Source organism: Hyaena hyaena, unplaced genomic scaffold, assembly GCF_003009895.1.
Source record: "Hyaena hyaena isolate Hyena2069 unplaced genomic scaffold, ASM300989v1 scaffold_451, whole genome shotgun sequence".
NCBI lineage: Eukaryota > Metazoa > Chordata > Mammalia > Carnivora > Hyaenidae > Hyaena > Hyaena hyaena.
The window spans coordinates 977,935-998,308 of record NW_024081080.1 but is presented as its reverse complement, the minus strand read 5'-3'; the positions used below and the strand labels follow the sequence as shown (position 1 = coordinate 998,308).

General features: G+C 52.0%; 1 protein-coding gene across 5 annotated transcripts in view; it reads left to right on the top strand.

Moving 5' to 3' along the window:
* Positions 1-1,095: 1,095 nt before the first annotated feature.
* DLG3 (discs large MAGUK scaffold protein 3) overlaps positions 1,096-20,374 on the top strand; it is a 57,095-nt gene continuing 37,816 nt past the window's right edge. For 3 of the 5 annotated variants that reach the window (XM_039253332.1, XM_039253331.1, XM_039253330.1), the window contains exons 1-9: positions 1,096-1,452; positions 4,780-4,830; positions 5,252-5,376; positions 5,571-5,740; positions 6,038-6,174; positions 6,509-6,653; positions 7,285-7,444; positions 9,083-9,239; positions 9,898-10,000. In XM_039253332.1, the coding sequence (XP_039109263.1) occupies positions 1,096-1,452; positions 4,780-4,830; positions 5,252-5,376; positions 5,571-5,740; positions 6,038-6,174; positions 6,509-6,653; positions 7,285-7,444; positions 9,083-9,239; positions 9,898-10,000 (1,405 nt within the window). Of the gene's footprint in view, positions 1,453-4,779; positions 4,831-5,251; positions 5,377-5,570; positions 5,741-6,037; positions 6,175-6,508; positions 6,654-7,284; positions 7,445-8,050; positions 8,185-9,082; positions 9,240-9,897; positions 10,001-10,850; positions 10,984-20,374 lie in introns of those variants that run through there. The other 2 variants (XM_039253334.1, XM_039253335.1) reach the window with 2 other exon arrangements.

Here is a 20,374-nt window from a genome sequence, read left to right as displayed (position 1 = left end):
CAGGCCCCCTGGAATGGTTTCTCTCACTTCAGGTCTCTTCTTACCTTTCTTTCTGCCCCGGACTCTTTCCTCCTGGCACCCTGAAGCTCTTTCTCCCGTCATAACCATGCAGGAAGAGGGGTGAAGGAGACAGGAGCCTGTGGGCCAGGGACAAGAGCTGAGAACTTTCCTCTCCTTCTGTTCTAGGCTGAAGCCCCTCACTAGTGATGGAAGCAGATCAAGTGTGGTATTGTGGTCATTTCAAGGCCTAGAGGTTGAGAGAACAATAGTCCTGAGGAGGAGGCACTGGTGGGAGAGTAGCTTTACATGCTGCCCTTTTCCTTGGTCCCCTGTTAAGGAGGACCGCCTTCCTTGCCCTGCCCCGACGTCCCTTTGGTCCGTTCTCTGCTTCAAGTCTTTACTTCTGGGAGCCCCAGCTCCGAGCAAGCCCAGGGACCCATTGAGCATCTTCCTGCAACTCCCTCTTGGAAGTGGGGTGGGGTGGAGTGGGTGAAGGATGGGCTGGAATTGGAGATATGGGGGCGCTAGATTGGAGGCTGAGCGCACTCGTGACCCAAAGCCCCTGCCCCTGCCTTGGAGTCGGCGGTACCCCAGATATCTGGGGAGCCGGGGCTGAGCCTGGGGGCGCCACTGCCTCTGTTCCTTTAAGGAGCCGCTGTTTAGCATTCCTGCCGCTGCCGCTGCCGCTGCCTGACTCTGCACGTTGATTGGCTGGAATCAACTGAGAAGGGAGCCAGGGAGAGATGCTCTTGACTCCACTCAGATCCATCCTGGGGACCAGTGCAGGAGCGGTCCTCTCAGCGCCCAGCCTCTGCCCAGGCTCCCGCTTCTTCTTTGCCGCTGGGCCTTGGCCCAGGAGCCACGACGGGCGACACGGAGCCGCCAGTGCTGGAGGGGGAGCCGTGGGTGCGGGGCAGCGTGGGGGCAGAAGCCCCGGGACGCCCGCCCGGCCCCAGGCCCCGCTCCGCCCGAGCGCCCCCACGGGTGCCCCCCCCTTCCTGGTCCGAGCAGTGTGAGTGTGCCCGGGAGCCCAGCGGCGGCGGCGGTGTGGAAACCGGCGTGGGCTGGGGGGTCCGGGCGGCGGGGGGCAGTGCCATGCACAAGCACCAGCACTGCTGTAAGTGCCCCGAGTGCTACGAGGTGACCCGCCTGGCTGCCCTGCGGCGCCTCGAGCCTCCTGGCTATGGGGACTGGCAGGTGCCCGACCCCTATGGGCCAGGTGGGGGCAATGGGGCCAGCGCGGGTTATGGGGGCTACAGCTCGCAGACCCTGCCCTCACAGGCGGGGGCCACCCCTACGCCCCGCACCAAGGCCAAGCTCATCCCCACCGGCCGGGATGTGGGGCCAGTGCCCCCTAAGCCAGTCCCGGGGAAGAGCACCCCCAAACTCAACGGCAGTGGCCCCAGCTGGTGGCCCGAGTGCACCTGTACCAACCGGGACTGGTATGAGCAGGTATGGACCGGCAGTGTGGGGGGAGACGGCGGGGCAACCCAGGGGGGGCTGGGAGTGGGGGCCTAGAGGCCTGGGGTTGCAGCAGGGGCTCCTGGAGGCTTCAAGCCAGTGGACCCTGCAACCCTAGCATTTCACCTGGGCCAAGAGAGGCGGTTGGAAATGTGTGCCTCTCTGTGTGTATCTGTTTGGGGGGGTCTCCATTTGGAGGGGGTTGGGAGGAGCTGTGTGTGTCAGGAGGTGAAGGTATGGCGGAGGGGCACATTTTCCTGTGTGGGGGAATTGGGTTTGTCTCAGTGCGGGGGTTTAGCAGCGTCTCTGTGTCTGGCAGGGGGCGGGAGGTTCTGCGGGGGCTGTGTGTGGTGTGTGTCTCCACAGGAGGGGAGGAGGGGGTATGGTGCTCTGCGTAGGGGGGACATATGTGTGTATGTATGTTAAGGTGTGTGGAGGAAGGCAATGGAGCTCCTGTGAATCTATGTAGAGGAGCCCATGTGCCCGGCTCGTCGAGCTTCATCCCTCAATGCCATGAGTCCCTTTCCGTCCCAGTCCCTTTGTGTGTGAATGTGCACATGGACATGTGGGGATGCCTCTCTGAATGTGGAGGTGTCTCTGTAGATGAGGCTGCAGGGATAGCTGTGTTTGCCTGTGTGTGTGGCTACATGTATGTGTGTGTGAGCATGTGGCTCAAGTGTGTGCACGCGTGTGCCTGTGCGTGCGCGTGTGTGTGTGTGTGTGTGTGTGTGTGTGGTGTCCCTGGTGAGAGGCGCTTGACAGGCAAGGGAGGGGAGGGGGAGGAGGCAAGAGACACGTCCCAAGCAAGGCTGAGAGGCTGATGAGAAGGACCGTCTCTTTTGTCCAAGCAGCTCTGAAGTGTGTGTGTGCTGGGGGGGCCCAAGGGGAGGGGGTGGGGGGACTGAAGCAAGCTCCTTTGCTCCAGAGCAGGCATGGTGCCTGGAGCCAAGCAAGGGGCAGCTGTCCTGGTGTAGGACTGGCCCCAGCGGGCACGTCCCCCGTGGGTACCTCCAGATGTGAGAGAACTTGGCCCCCGAGCCCTGACTTGGCACAGCTTGGGAACCCCTGGGTGCTGGGCACAACTCCGGCTTCCACTCCCAGTCTAAACTGCCAGCTTAGAAAATGGAAGGAGCATCTGTGGGAGAAGCAGCAAAATGGAGGCTGGGCCGGCAGAGCCAGGTCCTTGGCATGCATAGCGGGGGGCCTGCCTGGTTATTTGGCTCTGTGGCCCCCAGGTTAGGGAGAGAGGAGAAGGAGGCTTTGCTGTTGAGGGCAGGTGCTGACTGCCCCAAGCTGGTGACCGTTCTGGCCGCCTCTGTCCTCCTCTGGGGATAGAAGGTGCTCTCACTCAGAAGCAAAGGTGGGGACTTCTGGGGGGAAAGGAGTCCTCAGTACTGACCTTCTGTCTGTCCACACTTACTGCTTCCCGTGTCCCTTGCCTTGGCTCCTTGCCCTCTCGAGCGAGTCCCCCTCTTTCCTCTTCCCCTGTATCCCGGGGCCCTGCCCTTGCAAGCAAAGCACTCTCTCATGCTTGTCCTGCTCAGCTCGCAGACAGGTTTCAGTCCCAAGGCTGGGCCAGTTGGTCAAGGTTTCTTTGCCAGGGCTGATCCCTAGATGGCTCCTGGCCCCAGAGGCTGGGTCCCTGAGCGGAGCAGTAGGAGGCTGGAGGCTGGACCAGCAGGAGCTGGGAGCCTCTGGGCCTCACTGGAGCTGGGTTGGAAGCATGGCTTATCACATGTGGGCACACATGGTACACCACATGCATACAAGAGCTGCATGGGTGTCCTTGTGCTTATGTGTGCTGCATCTTACTTCGGGCAGCTGCTTTGGTTTCAGGGCTCTGAAAAGCTATCGGTTCTTCCTCCTGGGATCAGGGACCAGAGTGGGGCTGGAGCTGGAGCCAATCCCTCCAACTCCCGGGGCTGCAGGGCATAAAGCCCTGGGGTCAGGCCCTGAAAAGGTGGAGGCGTGACTAGCCAGCCCTCCTCCGGCCTTTTCTGTTTCTCCAAGCCAAAGCTGCATGGAGGGGGAGCAGAGCAGGGCATGCGAAGGAGCCCACACCCTAGGTTTGCAGCTCCCTTCAGAGGATGACACCAGGGGTCAGGAAAGGGGCAACGTGGCCAGAGAAAGATGGAGGAGGGGTACTGGGATACCCAGGGGGAGAGGCAAGGGAGTTCCTCCATTCTTGGGGATGAGAGTGCGAGCTAGGGAGCAGGTACTACTTGTCTGTCCAGGGTCACATTGGCACTTGACAATGGCCACCAAGTATGTCTTGTCTGGGAGGCGGGCTGGTCAGAACAACCCTTGTTTCCATCCCCTTCCCTTGCCTCTCCTCCCGTGGCTACAGTATACTGGAGGTCATGGACACTGCTGCTAGTCGTCCGTAGGTTATCAGCCTCTCCCTCACGGGGAATCTTGCGCACGCTGCTCCTTTCCCGCCCCTGGCTTTGCCTCTGACTCCCAACCAGACCCTACCCTGGCTTTTTCTGCTGGGAAACACAAAGGGTTCTGGATCAAAAGCCCCTTGGTAGAAACTGGATTTTCGGACTTTGACTCCTTCTGCCCATTTGAAGAATTGGGTTCCTGGGCATACAGAGGAGATACAGAACGAGGTTTCCTGGGGTAATCTGAAGGGTGCAACTTTCCTTTCCTCATGAGTTCTGCTGGGGAAGGAGATGAGCGGCCAAAACATCAGTAGCGTCGGCAACTGGATCTAATCACAAGGGCACCTGGAGATGCAGGTTCTAGCCCCTGCCCTGCCACTAACTGCCAGTGTGCCCTGAGGCACAACCTGTATCCTCTCTGGGCCTCCGCGTCACTATCTGTCACATGAGGGAGGTTGGACAAGATGGTGTCTGCTGTCCTACCACTTCTGACATGGTGGGAGCCTGTGATCCCTGAGTCAGGGAGAGCTATGATTCAGAAGGGGCACTAGGTCTCCATTGAGGCCACTGGGTGCCCCCCTGAACGCGAGGTGTGGCATGGTTTGCCCTCCATGTTCCATTTCTGCCATCAGGCCTCAGGCCAGGCCTGCACCCCTCCTAGTGAACTCGGAGGCCCTGGAGCCTAGCCTCCCAGTGGGTGCACCGCTGGCTGGCTCAGTCCCAGACAATTGATCTGGGCTAAATGGGTTTGGCCTGATATGGCTTGAAGCAAGGGAGGGGTGTGGCCTCAGGGTTAGCCTGTCCCCATCTGTGGCCAAGAGGTGTTCTGGGGTCAATTTGGGCTCCTGCTCTTTGGGGAGTGGGGGAGGAGCAGGTTGACCAGGGGCAGATGGGTGGGAGGGCAGGAAGCACTCAGAGCCTGTGTCTCCCTTAGGTGAATGGCAGCGACGGCATGTTCAAGTATGAGGAGATAGTACTTGAGCGGGTGAGTCGGCCAGGGGGTCAGGATGAAAGGCGAGGGGCGGGTTCAAACCGGAAAGGGAAGGGCCCTGAACCTGGGTCTGAAGACTCATGGGGAGACCTGCGTTGAGAGGATGGGGAAGAGCACCCCTCAGAGGCTGCATACTGCGCCAATCAATCAACCAACTAACAAATATTAATTGACCTTGCTCTCTGAGGCCTGGGGAAGTGGGGAGGGGCTTCGCTCAGGCTTCGCTGAGGCCTCTGTGCTAGAATGGTCAGCACAGGCTGGGAAGATGTGTGCTGGCTTGCCATGGCTCCCTCTGAGGCCTGGAGAACCCACTCTGAGGAAATCAAGGGGATATGAGGGGAAGTGAGGAAAGCAAGAGCCCTCCCTCATGCCCCCTGAGTGAGCAGACTGTGCTCCCCTCTGCCCCCTTCTGCAGGGCAATTCCGGCCTGGGCTTCAGCATTGCAGGTGGCATCGACAACCCCCATGTCCCCGATGACCCTGGCATCTTTATTACCAAGATCATCCCTGGTGGAGCGGCTGCCATGGACGGGAGGCTGGGGTGAGGTGGCCTGGAGGCAAGGCTGGGGAGAGCAGGGGCAAGATGGAGATGAGGGGAAGAGGGCTGCCTGGCAGGCTGACCCTTTTTCATTAGAGCTGAAAGGGGCCAGGGGAGGGGAGGGGAAGGAAGGAGGAATGGGAGAGGGGGTGGAGGGGCGGCGGCAGGGTGTCATGCCTCTTGGGCTTCCCCCGCAGGGTGAATGACTGTGTGCTTCGGGTGAATGAGGTGGACGTGTCGGAGGTGGTGCACAGCCGGGCCGTGGAGGCGCTGAAGGAGGCGGGCCCTGTGGTGCGGTTGGTGGTGCGGAGGAGACAGCCCCCACCTGAGACCATCATGGAGGTCAACCTGCTCAAAGGGCCCAAAGGTGCGGCCCTCTGGGTTCCTGTGCTCTGGGTAAAGGCCCCTGGTTGGCTCTGCAGGAAACGGAAGGGAACAACCTTATTCCTTGCCTGACTCCCTGTTCTAGCTCACAGGCTTCTTCTTTGACCTTACATCTCATTCACCTTACGGACCTCAGGGTGGCAGCCTAGTGTCTGGGATCCCTGGGGGGTGCTCCTGTGGGGCCTGGAGCCGGCTGTGGTGGGGGGTTGGGTCCGGGACGGACTGAGCACTCTAACTTCTCCTTGTGGCCTTCTCCCACTCCCTTCGGGCCCCCACCCAGGCCTGGGTTTCAGCATTGCCGGGGGGATTGGCAACCAGCACATCCCGGGAGACAACAGCATCTACATCACCAAGATCATCGAGGGGGGTGCTGCTCAGAAGGATGGACGCCTACAGATCGGGGACCGGCTGCTGGCGGTGAGACAACCTTCACAGGGATGCCCAAATGGTAGGGTGGGGACGTGGGGTTCTAGGAGCCTCTCCCTCCACCTGAACCTCACTTAGGGACTAGCATCATGGGGAATTTCAAGAGCACCATCTGAGTTGTGTGTACTCAGATACCAAGGCCCCAGTTCTTTTCATGGCTGGGACTCCCTCACCTGCTCTGTGTCATGCTTCTCCACTTCTCACAGTGCTGTACTAGGCCCCTGCTAGAGCACTGCCCGGTTTCACTGAAAGGGCACCCTTCAGGGTTACCTGGAGAGGCCCTCCCTTCTCCTGAGTGCCAGCGCTAAGTCCTCTCCTCTTCTAGGTGAACAACACCAATTTGCAGGATGTGAGGCACGAGGAAGCGGTGGCTTCACTGAAGAACACGTCTGATATGGTCTATCTGAAGGTGGCCAAGCCAGGCAGCCTCCATCTCAACGACATGTATGCACCCCCTGACTACGCCAGCAGTACGTACCCATCTGCCCCGTCCCTGGCCTGAATCCCCTGCCCCCTGGTTTCTGGAGGGGAAAGAATTCCAACCCCCTTGTTGAGAGAGAGAGAGAGAGAGAGAGAGAGAGAGAGAGCGCTCAGAGGACTAGTGTTCAGGAGAACAGAGTCTACATCCCAGCTCTGCCCCTTATAGCTGGGTGCCCTTGGACGAGTCCCTTTCACCTGTCTTTAGTTTCCTCTTTGGCACAAAGGAGCTAATGATATATGTGCTGCCTTCCTCATAGGACTGCTGCAAGGATCAAATGAGATCATGGACGAGAAAGCCCTTGGAAAACCGTATTAGGCTATAGAGATGTGAGGGATTATTATTAGTCACACCTCTAGTCATGCCTTTCTTTGTAGACTGCTTGACTTTAGCTCTTTCTAAGACTCACAGGAGTGAGCCTAGGATTCAGAAAGGGACTGTGGAGGAGGAACCCGGGGGTGGGGGTGGGGTGGGGAGAGGGGAGGAGAGGCCTTGAGGAGTCAGCATCCCTTGGTGGCTTTTGCGGCTGAGGTAGGGTGTGGGGCACAGTCCTTGGTGGGGTGGTGGGGTAGGGACCCACATGAAATGGTCTCTGAACTTGTCTCTCCTTTTCTTGATTCCAGCTTTTACTGCCTTGGCTGATAACCACATAAGCCATAATTCCAGCCTGGGTTACCTTGGGGCTGTGGAGAGCAAGGTCAGCTACCCTGCTCCTCCTCAGGGTCCCCCCGCTCGCTACTCACCGATCCCTAGGCACATGCTGGCTGAGGAGGACTTCACCAGGTAAGACTCCCACAGCGCCATCCTACCTAGGGATGAGGAGAGTAGGCCTCCGTTTCTGGCTAGCCGCCGGTCTCCCCTTGTAGGATGGCAAAGAAGAGGAGAAGGCCCTCATCAGTTGTCTTTGGGGTCTGAGGCCCTCTCTCGGCTCTTAGGGCCCTAGGGAGGGACGGAGGTAGCTGCAGGGACAAGTTCCACCATCAGGGGGAGTGCCAAGTGTGTGGCCCCGATCCGAAAGTACAGAGAAAGGGTAGGGTGGAGCGCTTAAGGCGCTGAGGGGGTGGAGGCTGCGGGGGTTTCCTTCCCCGAGACAGTTGCTACCCCCTCTGCTGCAGTCATTCTAAATTAGAGAAAAAAGCAGTTCAGCCGGTGGGGTTGGCGGGACGCTGGGAGGCCGGGAGGCTGGCGGGCCCGGGGGGCCCCCCAGGGAACCGCCCCGCCCCACTCTGGTGGTGGCGGCGGCCGTGGAACTGGTCGGGCCGGCCGGGGTTCCGGGGGACAAGGGCGCCGCGGGGTGGGGCCTGGTAGGCTGCTGGGCTGGCTGCAGTGGAGCCGGAAGGGTAGGCGGCCGGGGGGTGGGGGGGTGGGGGGGGGAGAGCCGGAGGAGCCATGGAGAGGGCACGCAAGTTCTCAGGCTCCGGCTTGGCGCTGGGCTTGGGCCCGGCCTCGGCCTCGGCCTGGAGGAGGGCTTCGCAGCGGTGGGCCTGGCCGCTCCGCTCCCTGCGGCCTGGAGGGGATGCCAGGTAGGCGGAGAGGAGGGATTTGAGCCGAGCATCCGGGAGTCAGGGAGGGAGCCTCGCACCCAAGACTGGAGGCAACAAAGGAAGAGTCTTGGACCTGGGGCTCCTCTGATGAAAGATGCTTAAAGTGAAGGCGGTGGGCCAGGAAAGCGTGCCGGGAGTCGGGTTGTATGGCTATACAGGAGCGGCTGTTAACTCTCACCTGATGACACTGACCACTTCCACAGGGATTCCTTAGACATGGTTAGTTGCAGTTGGAGTTCTCCTGTGTTAATTCTCTTAAGTTAGGCTCTTAAGCTCCTTCCAGGGACCTGGGATTTCTTTATCTGTCTCCCACATCACCTGGCAAGGGCACATAGTGGTAGCTGGTGACCAAATCTGTCGTCGGGGAAGGTGGAAGGGGTCACAGTGGGTGGGTGGAATTTTGAGACTGTGGAGGTGCATGTGTAAAGTAAGTATGCACATTTTGTGGATGGTGAGTGCAGTCAACCCCCCGGTGATTCCATTGCCCCTAACTGATTCCCCTTGTCATGCGACCCAGGTCCATCACACCGGTGGTGGGATAGGAGACTCTGGGGAGAAAGAAGACCAGTAAATGGGCTCTGAGACGACGATGGTCTCTAGACAGGGTAGGGGTGTGTTGAACTGAGAGAGTAGGGGACTGTCCACAGGGAAGCTGACTCCAAGCCCTCAGGAAGAAGGGAGGGAAGAGGAACTGAAACTTGGCACCTGGCAGAAAACAGCAGCCAAGCAGGTTTCAGAAGAGGAAGGAAGCAACAGGCTACATTACATAGGGACCTAAGTCATTCTGCAGTGATATGGGCCTTGCCCTAGGCTGGCTCTGACAGGGACGACAGTTTATATCCACCTTGTCCTGACCCTTCTACTTCTTTCCCACCAGAGAGCCCCGCAAGATTATCCTGCACAAGGGCTCCACAGGCCTGGGCTTCAACATCGTAGGAGGAGAGGATGGAGAAGGCATTTTTGTCTCCTTCATCCTGGCAGGAGGCCCAGCTGACCTGAGTGGGGAGCTGCGCAGGGGAGACCGGATCTTATCGGTGAGGAGACAAAGGAGAGGTGGGAGGAGGGGAGCTGTGCCAATCAAGAAAGGAGGAGGGGAGATCTTGCTTTCTCCAAGGAACACTTCTTGTTGGGGGGGGGGGAGGCTGAGCTGGAGAACACTTATATTCTCTTTATAGATGACCTTAGGGAGAGACAGAGACTGAGTCCTTAGCCTTGAGAAGAAAATGAGTGTGTATTGGATCTTAACCCTGGTTGGCACTTGACCCACACAAAGATACTTATTACACTGGAGACGTCATATTCTTTAGGTTCCGTCTTAGGGGCAAGGATGGGAAATTGAGAAAGACATCTGATTAGGCTTAGGGATGAGCTCCCTCTCCTGACTGCTATGACAGAGGACTGCCTTTCTTTTTTTTTTTTTTTAATGTTTTTTTTTTTTTATTTATTTATAGGAAAGAGAGAGAGAGACAGCGTGAGCAGGGGAGGGTCAGACAGAGAGGGAGTCACAGACTGAAACAGGCTCCAGGCTCTGAGCTGGCAGTCAGCACAGAGCCCGACGCGGGGCTCGAACCCACGAACCGCGAGATCATGACCTAAGTGAAAGTCGGACGCTTAACCGACTAAGCCACCCAGGCGCCCCGAGGACTGCCTTTCTTGCTCTTGGGGCGGCTCATAGCTCCTCTCTTTGGACAGGTGAATGGCGTGAACCTGAGGAATGCAACTCACGAGCAGGCTGCAGCTGCTCTGAAACGGGCTGGCCAGTCAGTCACCATTGTGGCCCAGTACAGACCTGAAGGTAGGAGAAGGAAGGTTGCACGAGATGATTTGGGGAGTTCCGACTTGGCTGTTGCCTTTTCGCCATCATAGGTATCCAAGCCACTTGATCAGGTCCCTTCCACCTTAGTGCATTAACCTCTTCCTCTCTCGTTTTCCTTCTGGACGGGGCGTGGGGAGGGGTAACTTTGGGCAGCTTGGGAACATCCATCCAAGCAGTGCTCAGAGCCTGCTGGTCAGGGCTGCAGTGCAGCACAGGGCCAGTAGTGGGCAGCAGCCCACGGAAGGAAGCACAGAGACAGGGGCGACTGGAAACAGGGGAGGGGGCGAGGGGCGGAGGCGCAGGGCTCCGAGGCGCAGAGACGAAACTGTGGCCCAGGAGAGGAGTGGCTCTTGGTTAGAAGGACCTCAGGGAGAAGAGATCTGACCTGTTAAGAGATCTTGGTCCAAACCCCTAAGCCCCCCACTTCCTTCCTGTCATCCGGGTGACTGTGAAGGACCCATAAACGCACTGTAAAGGTGATGCTAAGGCCGTCTGGGCAGGGAGTCGGGAGTGGACCCCCTCCCCCCTACGGGGGCCTCCTTTGTGTTCTCCGGGAGCGGGCCCCTGGCTGGGGCGAAAGGGCGGGGCCGGGTATGCAAATGAAGACACTTGATTGGCTGAGGCCAGCCAAGGCCCAGGTGCCGAGGTGAGCTGCGGGATGGCGCGCCCTAGTCAGCAGGCCGGCAGGCTGGCCATTGGCGGGCCGAGCGCGGCCTCCAGTCGCACGCTCCGCCCCGTGACCCAGGCGGAGGGCGGCAGGCGCCCCTCCTTTCCCCCCACTCTGCGCCTCAGGCGTCTCCTCCTCCTCCCTCCCCTCCCCACCCCTCCCCCTCCTCCTCCCTCTCCTCCTCCCCTCCTCCCGCGCGCCCCGCTTTGTGTCCGTGGTCTCGCGCGCGGGACGGAGGGGCTGGCCGGAGCTGGCGCGTTCTCAGCACTAGACCTGGACTCCGACCCAGCGCCAGGTGAGGTGGGGCGGACGAGGGCCAGGGCCCCTCGAAGTCCCCCCTAGCCTCTCTACGGTTCTGTTCTCAAACTCTTTCTTTTCCAACACTGCGCCCCCAACTCTGCGCTCTTCCCGGAATCCCTTCGCCGCACGCTCGCAGCTCCGTGTGGCGCGCAGCTCTGGAGCCCCCCGCTCCGAGCGCCCCCCTCTCGGCCCCAGGGGAGCGCCGCCCGGGGCTGAGCACCCTCTCTCCCGCCACTGGGCCCTGTCTGGCCTTCACCTCTTGGCCATCACCTCTCCTCACTCACGAACTGTGCCCCTTTTCGCCCCAGGACCTCTGCCCTCCCCTCGGCCTCCTTTCCTGCCGGCCGCTGCGTCCCCACAGCTCCTTAATCCCCTTCCCTCAGAGGAATTTTCTGTCCCCCTCCCCCACGCGCATTAATCCGCCAAACCTGGCTACCTCTGGGAACACCCGAGATTGGCTTGGTATCCCCAGGACCCCACCCCCACCTACGCTTTTGTTTGCAAGGTCTTCATCCTGCTCCCGACTTCTTTCGCCTCCCCCTCCTCTTCGTAAGTCCGGCCTTTGTCCCTTAGGGCTGCAGCGCCTGGGTTCCTTAGACACCTAGGCCCCGTGGGCCGGTTACTGAGGTGGAGGAAGGGACCTCTCGCGGGCAGGTGCTTCGGTTCCGTGATAAGAAGGGGAGAGGCCGCGAGCCCAGGCGCCAGGCTGTAAGGGATCGAAAGCACTTACCTTTGTCCTTTCCTCCCTCCCCCGCCCCCCTCTCTGGTTCAGTGCCTCCAGCCCAGGGCCCGAAGGGGAAGAAGAGAGGGGCCTGCCACCTTCTGCTCTAGGCCTTTTTGGTGGGGACAGAAATGTGGGAGGTAGCTAACAGGAGAACTTGTAAGTCTGAGGTAATGGGAAAGAGGGATGCAAATGGACACTTTGAGTCATTTCTCTCCATGTTTGGTGGTCGCTTAATGACAAGAAACACACCTTAGGGTTATTGTGGTGTGTTTTTTTTTTTTTTTTTTTAAATTTATCCGTGTGCTCTTTGCTTCTCAGTGGAGAGCTATCCATCTTGAGTTTTATTAGCAACCAATATTTATCACTTAATGCCCATACCTTAGATAACCGTAGGTTCTGCAAAGAAAATGGTTTCTCGTGTGTGTGTGTGTGTGTGTGTGTGTGTAGGAGAAATTGATGAATTTCTTTCGGTTTTGCTCTGTGATGTTGGGCACATGGAAACAGTACTGTGAATTTGTCTGGTGGTAGTGTGTTGGAAACTGGTGACTGCATATTTCTATGAGTTTCGTTGGGAGGATGTAACTGGTTTGCATAAAAAGCTGCAAGTTGTCCATGGTAAAAGGATTCATTCCTGCCACTGTTTATTGCCTTCTGAGCATATTTCTGAGAGTTTATAATGTATGTTGAGGTGCTGTCTTATGTTAGGTCTCTCCACCACTTGCTAAAGCAAAACCTTTCTTAAGAGTTAGTTGAACCATTGTTGGTAAGGCTCTGCTGCCGCAGCCTTATTTCTTTCTTTGGTTTGGTAAATCCAGCAGGGGCCCAACATTTAAAAGCTTCCTGTGTTGTCCTTCTGTTCAAAAATGGGCCCTTAGATACAGGTCCAGAAGGACTATGAAACATTCCGCATTGGGCTCCGAATTTTCTTTGATAAAGTGATAGCTTTAAAAAATAAAGACTCCATGTTGATTGTTTCATGAACGTATTAGGTACTGTTCTTTGGGAAATTGTATCACATGGCCATTTTCAAAATGAATAAACCAAACATATGTCTGTTGGTTAAAACGGCAAAGACTTTGCATGTTATGGACCAAGTAGGTGTTCATTATTTGTATTATGTTCACATAGAATGTGGGAGCCAGAAAGGTTTGCATAGTAGTCCAACCCATCTTTGTGCAAACTGGAACTGGAGAGCAAGGACATGACTTGCCTAAGGTCATGAAGGGAATGTTGCGGGGGGGGGGGGAAGGGGGAAAGGGGGGAAGGGGGGAAGGGGGGAAGGGTGTAACTGCATGGTCAGCAGTCGGTTTAATTCAGAGGTCCACCAGTTAGGACAAACTGTGCCTGGGAATACCTGAGAGACCTAGCTGGAGTGGAGGAACAACAGGAAAGGAACTGGGGGAATAAAGAAGAGAGACTAGGGAAAGAAAGATATGGGCAGGAGTAGATTAGAGTGAGCTCCATAGTGGCCACTGAGCTCCATTGCTAAGCCAGTGCAGCCTTTAGCTAGATACGTTTAGCACGAGAGCTTAAACAATAGCTTTGCTTGGGCACCTTGGTGGCTCAGTCAGGTGAGCGTCCGGCCTTGGCTCAGGTCATGATCTTACAGTTCATGAGCTCAAGCCCCACACTCGGCTGGTGATTGTCAGTGCAGAGTCCACCTGGGATCCCCCTGTCTCTGCCCCTCCCCTGCTTGCACTCTTTGAAAACTGAGTAAAACATTAAAAAATAGCTTTGACTAATTGGAACAATCAGAGTCAGAATAATTTTTCTTTTTTTAATGGCTTAAGTGAGATATAATTCATATACCATACAGTGCATCCATTTAGGTATGCAATTCAATAGCTTTCAGTGTGTTTTAGAACATGTTCATTATCCCTCTCCTTTTAAAACATAGAGAGGGTTTAAGCATTGAAAGGGTGGTAAGTGTAGGACAGTGGCTTCCTAGTGTATCTCCCCTGCGCACTCAGGGGCTGGATGGCAGCTTGATGGGAATGCTTTAACCTTGAGATTCTTTCATGTATCTGGTTTGTTCAGTGTGGGTTAAACCCATAATGAAGATATGAAACCACGTGTATATGTTTGAACTCCATATTGTCCCTAGCGTGGGTGCTTTACGTGTATTTTTATGATGAAGCTTTAGAAAATATTAAAATAGAAATAGAAGTGCTAGATGCTAAGCTACCACAGTGAGAGATGCTGTTTAATAGTTTCACTCTTCATTGCTCCAAACTGTTGTGGACACAGCAATCCTACCTATTAGCTAAAAATAGCATGAGTTCTTGGGCACGTATAATCCTGCTTAAAATTCAAATTGAAAATTTAGACAACTGCCTCTTGGCAGAGGCTCTCTCCCAATCTATTCTAAAATGAAAAATATTTTTCTGTGGTTTGTGAAATTTCTCCACCAAGGGAAGGATGGGCTTCATGTAATAACATTTTAATTTAGAAACTATCTCCTACATTCCCCCCCCCCCGGTTACTTTATGTCAGCCTCTGTTTATAAGCTGAAAGCCCTTTTGTTTTTAGAGCAAATCGGAGCCCCAAATCAGGAGGTGAGCCAGAAGTTGGTCACTAAGGTAGCTAAACTGGGAACCGGTCTTTTGTGACCAGTCTTTCCATCTGGCATGTAGATCCCGGCAGGCTGGGGGTAAGGGAGTGAGAGAGAATGAGTTTTCCATACTTACTTTAAAGTGCTGAGTAAGCACACTGACCTTCAGGTAAGGCCTGAAAGAGTTAATGATTAGTGATGATGATAACTTGAAGGCACAAAAGGGGTGTTTTCCCTATAACATTTAAGTAACCATCCCATCTCCCCCTGTTTGAGAATGAAAGATGTAAACATAGCTGCTGCCCATCAGCATGATCTCCCTTGAGAGCCCAGAGGTGAAAGTTTTATCAAGGCAAAGAATTAAACTTTTGAAACTTCTTCTGCTCCCAAAAGAAGGCTAATGTAGGGAAGGCAGAAAATGAAGTCCTGTTAACAGCATTTCTGCACCGAACAATTTAAAGGCAGCTTCTTTTGTTTGTATTCACTTTTGTGTTCCCACCGCCTAGTCTACAGCCTGTCCCATCGTTTGTGGTACTGAAGTAGTGAATATGTCTGTGTTCCAGATGGCTTTGTAAGTATCAATCTTCAGGATATCCCTGCAGGATAAGTGGTATCATCCCCATTGTACAGATGAGGAAGATGAGGGTCAGAGAAGTTGAGTGACTTACTCGAAGTCACATAGCCAGTAAAGGGCAGAATCAAAGTTCCAAGTCAGATTTCCTGAGAACATCAGGTCCAGGGCATTAGCCTCTAGGCCACAGCTACCTCCCACCACAGCAGAGAAGCTGTGAGCCCCCTGGGCTCTTCCTACCCAGATACATCTGGACACAGCAAAAGGTACAGCTCTGAGACTCTTCTCTCCGAGAAGCAGTTGACAAATGGAGTAAAACCAGCTAGCAAATGTCAGCTTTTTAGTCCTGTTGGCCCCGAACTCCTGCACCAAAGGAGGAAGTAACTGGGGAGTCGAGCCGCCGCTGGAAGCCTGAGGGAGACCTACGGGCTCCTAAAAAAGGAAAGTGGACTTAGGAAGTCTACTACAGAATGGTATTGTGGGGGAACCCAGGAGGAACAAAAAGGTGGGAGCTGGTTTGCTTTGACTATGATAGCAAATGTGTGCAGGCTTAAGAATATTAATTTAGGAAGTAGGCATTTATTTCTTCAAGTGAAATGGAGTCGTATTTGTCATTCAACCTTATTGTTCACTCAGCCAATAGTGTTTGGAATATTCAGAGTTCTGCAGCCATCACCACAGTCACTTTTGGAACAGTTTCACCAATCCAGAAGGAAAACTATACCCTTTACCTGTAGCCGTGTCCCTCCCCACCCAACCTCTGCATCCCCCCTAGTACTAGGCAACCGCTAATCTACTTCCCATCTCTATGGATTTGCCTATTCTGGACATTTCATATAAATGGATTCACATAATATATGGTCTTTTATGACTGGCTACTTTCATTTAAAACGGTGTTTTCAAGTTTCATCCACGTTGTAGTATGTATCAGTACTTTATTTCTGTTTATGGCTGAATAATACTCTGTGATATGCATACAACACATTTTGTTTATCCCCTCATCAGCTGACATAACTGGGTTGTTTCCACTTTGGGGCTATTCTGAATAATGCTTTACGAGTATCCGTGTGCAACTTTTTGCAGGGACATGTGTTTTCATTTCTTTAGGGTATGTATACTTACTGGATTATACGGCCACTCTATGTTTAGCCTTTTGAGGAATGGCTGGGCTGTTTTCCATAGCAGCTACCCCACCTCACATTCCCACTAGCAGAGTGAGGATCCCACTGTCTCCACATCCTCACCAACACTTGTTAGTGGCAGTCTTTTTGATTCTAGCCATCCTGGTGGGTATGAAGTTAATATCTTGGGGGTTTCGTTTGCATTTCCCAGGGGCTGGTGACACAGAGCATCTTTTCGTGTGCTTATTGTTTGCCATTCATTTTTGCTTTTGCTTGAGCCCCTGATTTGGTTCTTATCCTGTTTCCAAATTGACAAGACCAGAGCAGGCCAACTATTGTTATTATTCAGGTGATTAGAGGCAACCAGGATAAGGGACCAAGTTTCACTTTTATCATTGTGTGCTGGAGGGGCTAGAAGGCTTGGACATAGATAATTTTAGCTAGGAATGCTGACCTGATAAACTGATAGGGCCTACCTAAAAAACAAAATAGCTTATTCACATCCCTACAATTCACCCAGTTAAAGCATACAGTTCAGTGTTTTTTAGAATGTTCAGAGGGGTGCACCTGCCACCACAATCACGTTTAGAACATTTTCCTCACCCCAAAAAGGAGCCCTGTCCCATTTGCAGTCACTCCCCATTTCCTCCAACTTCTCCCCTCCCCTAACCCTAGGCAACCACTATTCTACTTTCTGTTTCTATAAAGTTACCTTTTCTGGCTGGTTCATATAAATGAAGTCATACCACTTGTGGTCTTTTGTGTCTGGCTTCTTTCATTTAGCATAATGTGTTCAAGGTTCATCTGTGTTGTAGCATGTGTCAGTACTTCATCCCTTTTCATGGATGAATAATATTCCATCCTGTGGCTTTGTCACATTTTGTTTATGTATTTATCAGTTGATGGATCAGTTTCTGCCTTTTGACTATTATGAATACTGCCATGAACTTCCATGGGCAAATTTTTGTGTGGTCTAAGAATGGAATTGCTGGGTCATAAGGTAACTTAACATTTAACATTTTGGAGGAACTGCCAAACTTTTTCCCAAAGTGGCTGCACCCTTTTAGGCCTACCCTGTATGTAAACTTAGAAGAGGAAAAAAAAAAGTTAGCTTTCTTTCCAGTTTTGCCTCCTGGGCTGAACTTTATATACAGATATGTGTGTTTGTGCTGGGATTTTCTATCTTCCATGTAGCCCAGGGACATGGTAGCTAGAGTGGCAAAGAACTCTGCACTTAGCTAGATGCATGCTTTCTTGGCCTTGTTAGATAGTTTGAGACAAAATCTTATGAAACATCAGTTTTGCTGATACTTTAGAATGATTGTAATAATATATAGTAATGAGAATGGGTTCTTTCTTGTTTAGTTATAGCTTTTTAAGGTTTCCCTTTAGGGGCGCCTGAGTGGCTCAGTCAGTTAAGCACTGGAATTTGGCACAGGTCATGACCTCATGGTTCATGGGTTGGAGCCCCTCCTCGGGCTCTGTGCTGATAGCTTAGAGCCTGGAGCCTGCTTCGGATTCCAGGTCTCCCTCTCTCTCTCTCTCTGCCCCTCCCCCATTCACTTTCTATCTCTCTCTCAAAAATAAATAAACATTTAAAAAGTTAAAGATTTCTGGGGCGCCTGGGTGGCTCAGTTGGTTAAGCGTCTGACTTCGGCTCAGTTCATGATCTCGTGGCTCGTGGGTTCAAGCCCCGCGTCGTGCTCTGTGCTGACAGTGCAGAGCCTGGAGCCTGCTTTGGATTCTGTGTCTCCCTTTCTCTCTGTCCACCCATCCTCTGTCTCTCTCTCTCAAAAATAAATAAACTTAAAATTTTTTAAATTAAAGATTTCCTTTTAATTCAGTGTATTGCTTGTTGAAATCTTTTTTAAAAGATTTTATTTTTAAGTAATCTCTGTACCCAGCATTTGGCTTGAACCCATAACCCTGAGATCAAGAATCACTGACTGAGCTAGTTGGGTATTCTGCTTGTTGAAATCTTGACCGTTACTTACACTGTTGATTTCTTTACAGCTTTAGCCTTATTATATTCTATAATAGGGAAATTGTTTCATTGTTTTAGAGAAGTAGGAGAAGTAGAATAACTTGGGCCTGTCATTGTCACTGAAATTAAAAAATACAGTTTTTGCTCCCTTACGATAAGAATATATGTATACATGTACATATATAAATATATTATTATGTGTGCATATATATGCTAGTATATATTTATATGCTATATATGTCACACACACACACACACACACACACACACACACACACACACATTAAATCCTATGGGAATCATCTTGAAGGAGGAGAACCAGGGGCCTGGGTTCTAGTTCTGACTTTACATTAGCTGAATGATCTTATGCTGATCAACCTCTTTGGGCCTCAATTTTCTGATCTGTAAAATGAGGGGACAGTGCAAAATGATCTCTAATGTTTCTTCTAACTCAGATTTTGTGTTAGATAAATGGAGTTGAGTTGAAAATTCAATTTACAGTTCTGTTTGTACCTAGACTGTTATTGAATCACAGAGTCCTGAGCTAATAACAGTCTTGCTTTAATAAGGGTCTTGTCTTCCCCTCTTCTTTTCTGTAATGAGGATTTTATCCTCTTGAAAGAGACCTTTGTTTAGTTTTCATCAGATTTAGATGTCTTAAAAAAAAGCAAGAGCTCTAGAGATTTGGGAGTTTTTCCACTTGATGAAATTAATGATAAAAATTAGAATAGACCAAAAGAAGAAAATCAATATATTTTATATGAATATATTTTATTTAAGTAATATAATATATTTAAATATGTTAAAGGTCCGGTTTACATACATGTTCTTCAGATTTTCAAAAAGGAGGAAGAATGTTGCAAATCTTGAGTTAAATTACAGACTAGATCATCAAGAATTATTTTGTAAACACTCGGAAAAAGAAATAGTAAGCACACGAACTGGTATTGGTTTACCAAGGTTCAAACAAGTCATGTCAGACAGGCCAGATTGCCTTGATGGGACAGGGTTACTGGACTGGTAGATCAGGGAAATAGAGAAGATGTGGTATATCTAGATTTTGGCAAGGAGTTGGCGATGCTTCTTTTGTCCATTTTTGAATAAGATGGTGAGGTGATAATATGTCTAAGGGGATTTGTATGTAGCTGGTTGAATGGTCAATTCCAGAGGAAAATGATGAATGAGCCAGGAGCAGTGTGAAGGGGAGTTTCTAATGCATTTGTGCATCCTGGCTTTGTCCTTGGGCCTGTCCTATTCAGTCTGCCTCCTCACCCTCCTCACCCTCCTCAAACTATATTTGTTTTTTCCTGGATATAGAAGTATTGCATTTTGGGGAGCTGGGTGGCTCATTCGATTAAGCTTCCGACTTCAGCTCACATCATGATCTTGCTGTTCATGAGTTCGAGCCCTGCATTGGGCTCTGTGGTGACAGCTCAGAGCCTGGACCCTGCTTTGAATTCTGTCTCCCTCTCTCTCTGCCCCTCCCCCAACGCATGCTCTGTCTCTGCATCTCTCTCTCTCAAAAATAAACAAACATTAAAAAAGTTTTTTAAAAAGTATTACATTCAGATTTATAGGAAATTGGAAAAAATAGAAAAATACAAAGTAAAAAAAATTCAAATCACCTGTAAAACTACCTCCAGAAATAACCGGTTTGTGTTTGTATATTTGTGACTATATGTTGGGTCTTATTTTCCTCCAAACTTTTATATATCACATACTATGTATGTATCTCTTGCAAGGCTGGAATCTTTGTATTTATACAGTTTTGTATCCTTTCTTTAAACGCAGTGTATGTCATGAATACCTTACTAAAATGGTTTTTAATAGTTAAATAATATTTTATCATGTATGTGCCATAATTCCTGTAACCATTCCCTTTGGTGGACATTAGTTGTTGCCAATTTTTATCTTATAAATAGCACTGATGGGTGTCCTTGTATGAGACTTTTTGTGAATCTGGTATTGCTTTTTCAGAATGAATTCCTTTGTGAGGAATTATTGGTCCAAAGGGTATGAACATGTTTATGACTTTTGATATAGGGGTGCCTGAGTGGCTCAGTCGGTTGAGGCGTCCGACTCCTGGTTTTGGCTCTGGTCATGATCCCATGGTGTGGGATTGAGCCCCACGTTGGACTCCGCACTGAGCATGGAGTCTCCTTGAGATTCTCTCTCTCTCTCTCTCTCTCTCTCTCTCTCTCCTTCTCCCCCTCTCTCCGTCTCTCTCCCCCCTCCCTCCATCTCTCCCCCAACTCCGACTCCCTCTCCCTCGCCCCCTCTCCCTCTCCCTCTGTTCCTCTCCCCCACTTGAGCTCCCTTCCTCTCTCTTAAAAAAAAATAAAGACTTTTTGCCAAATTGGGCTCCACCTTCACCAACAGTATAAAGAGTGTATAGTTTGAAATCTTGCTGACATACAATATTATTTTAATTATCT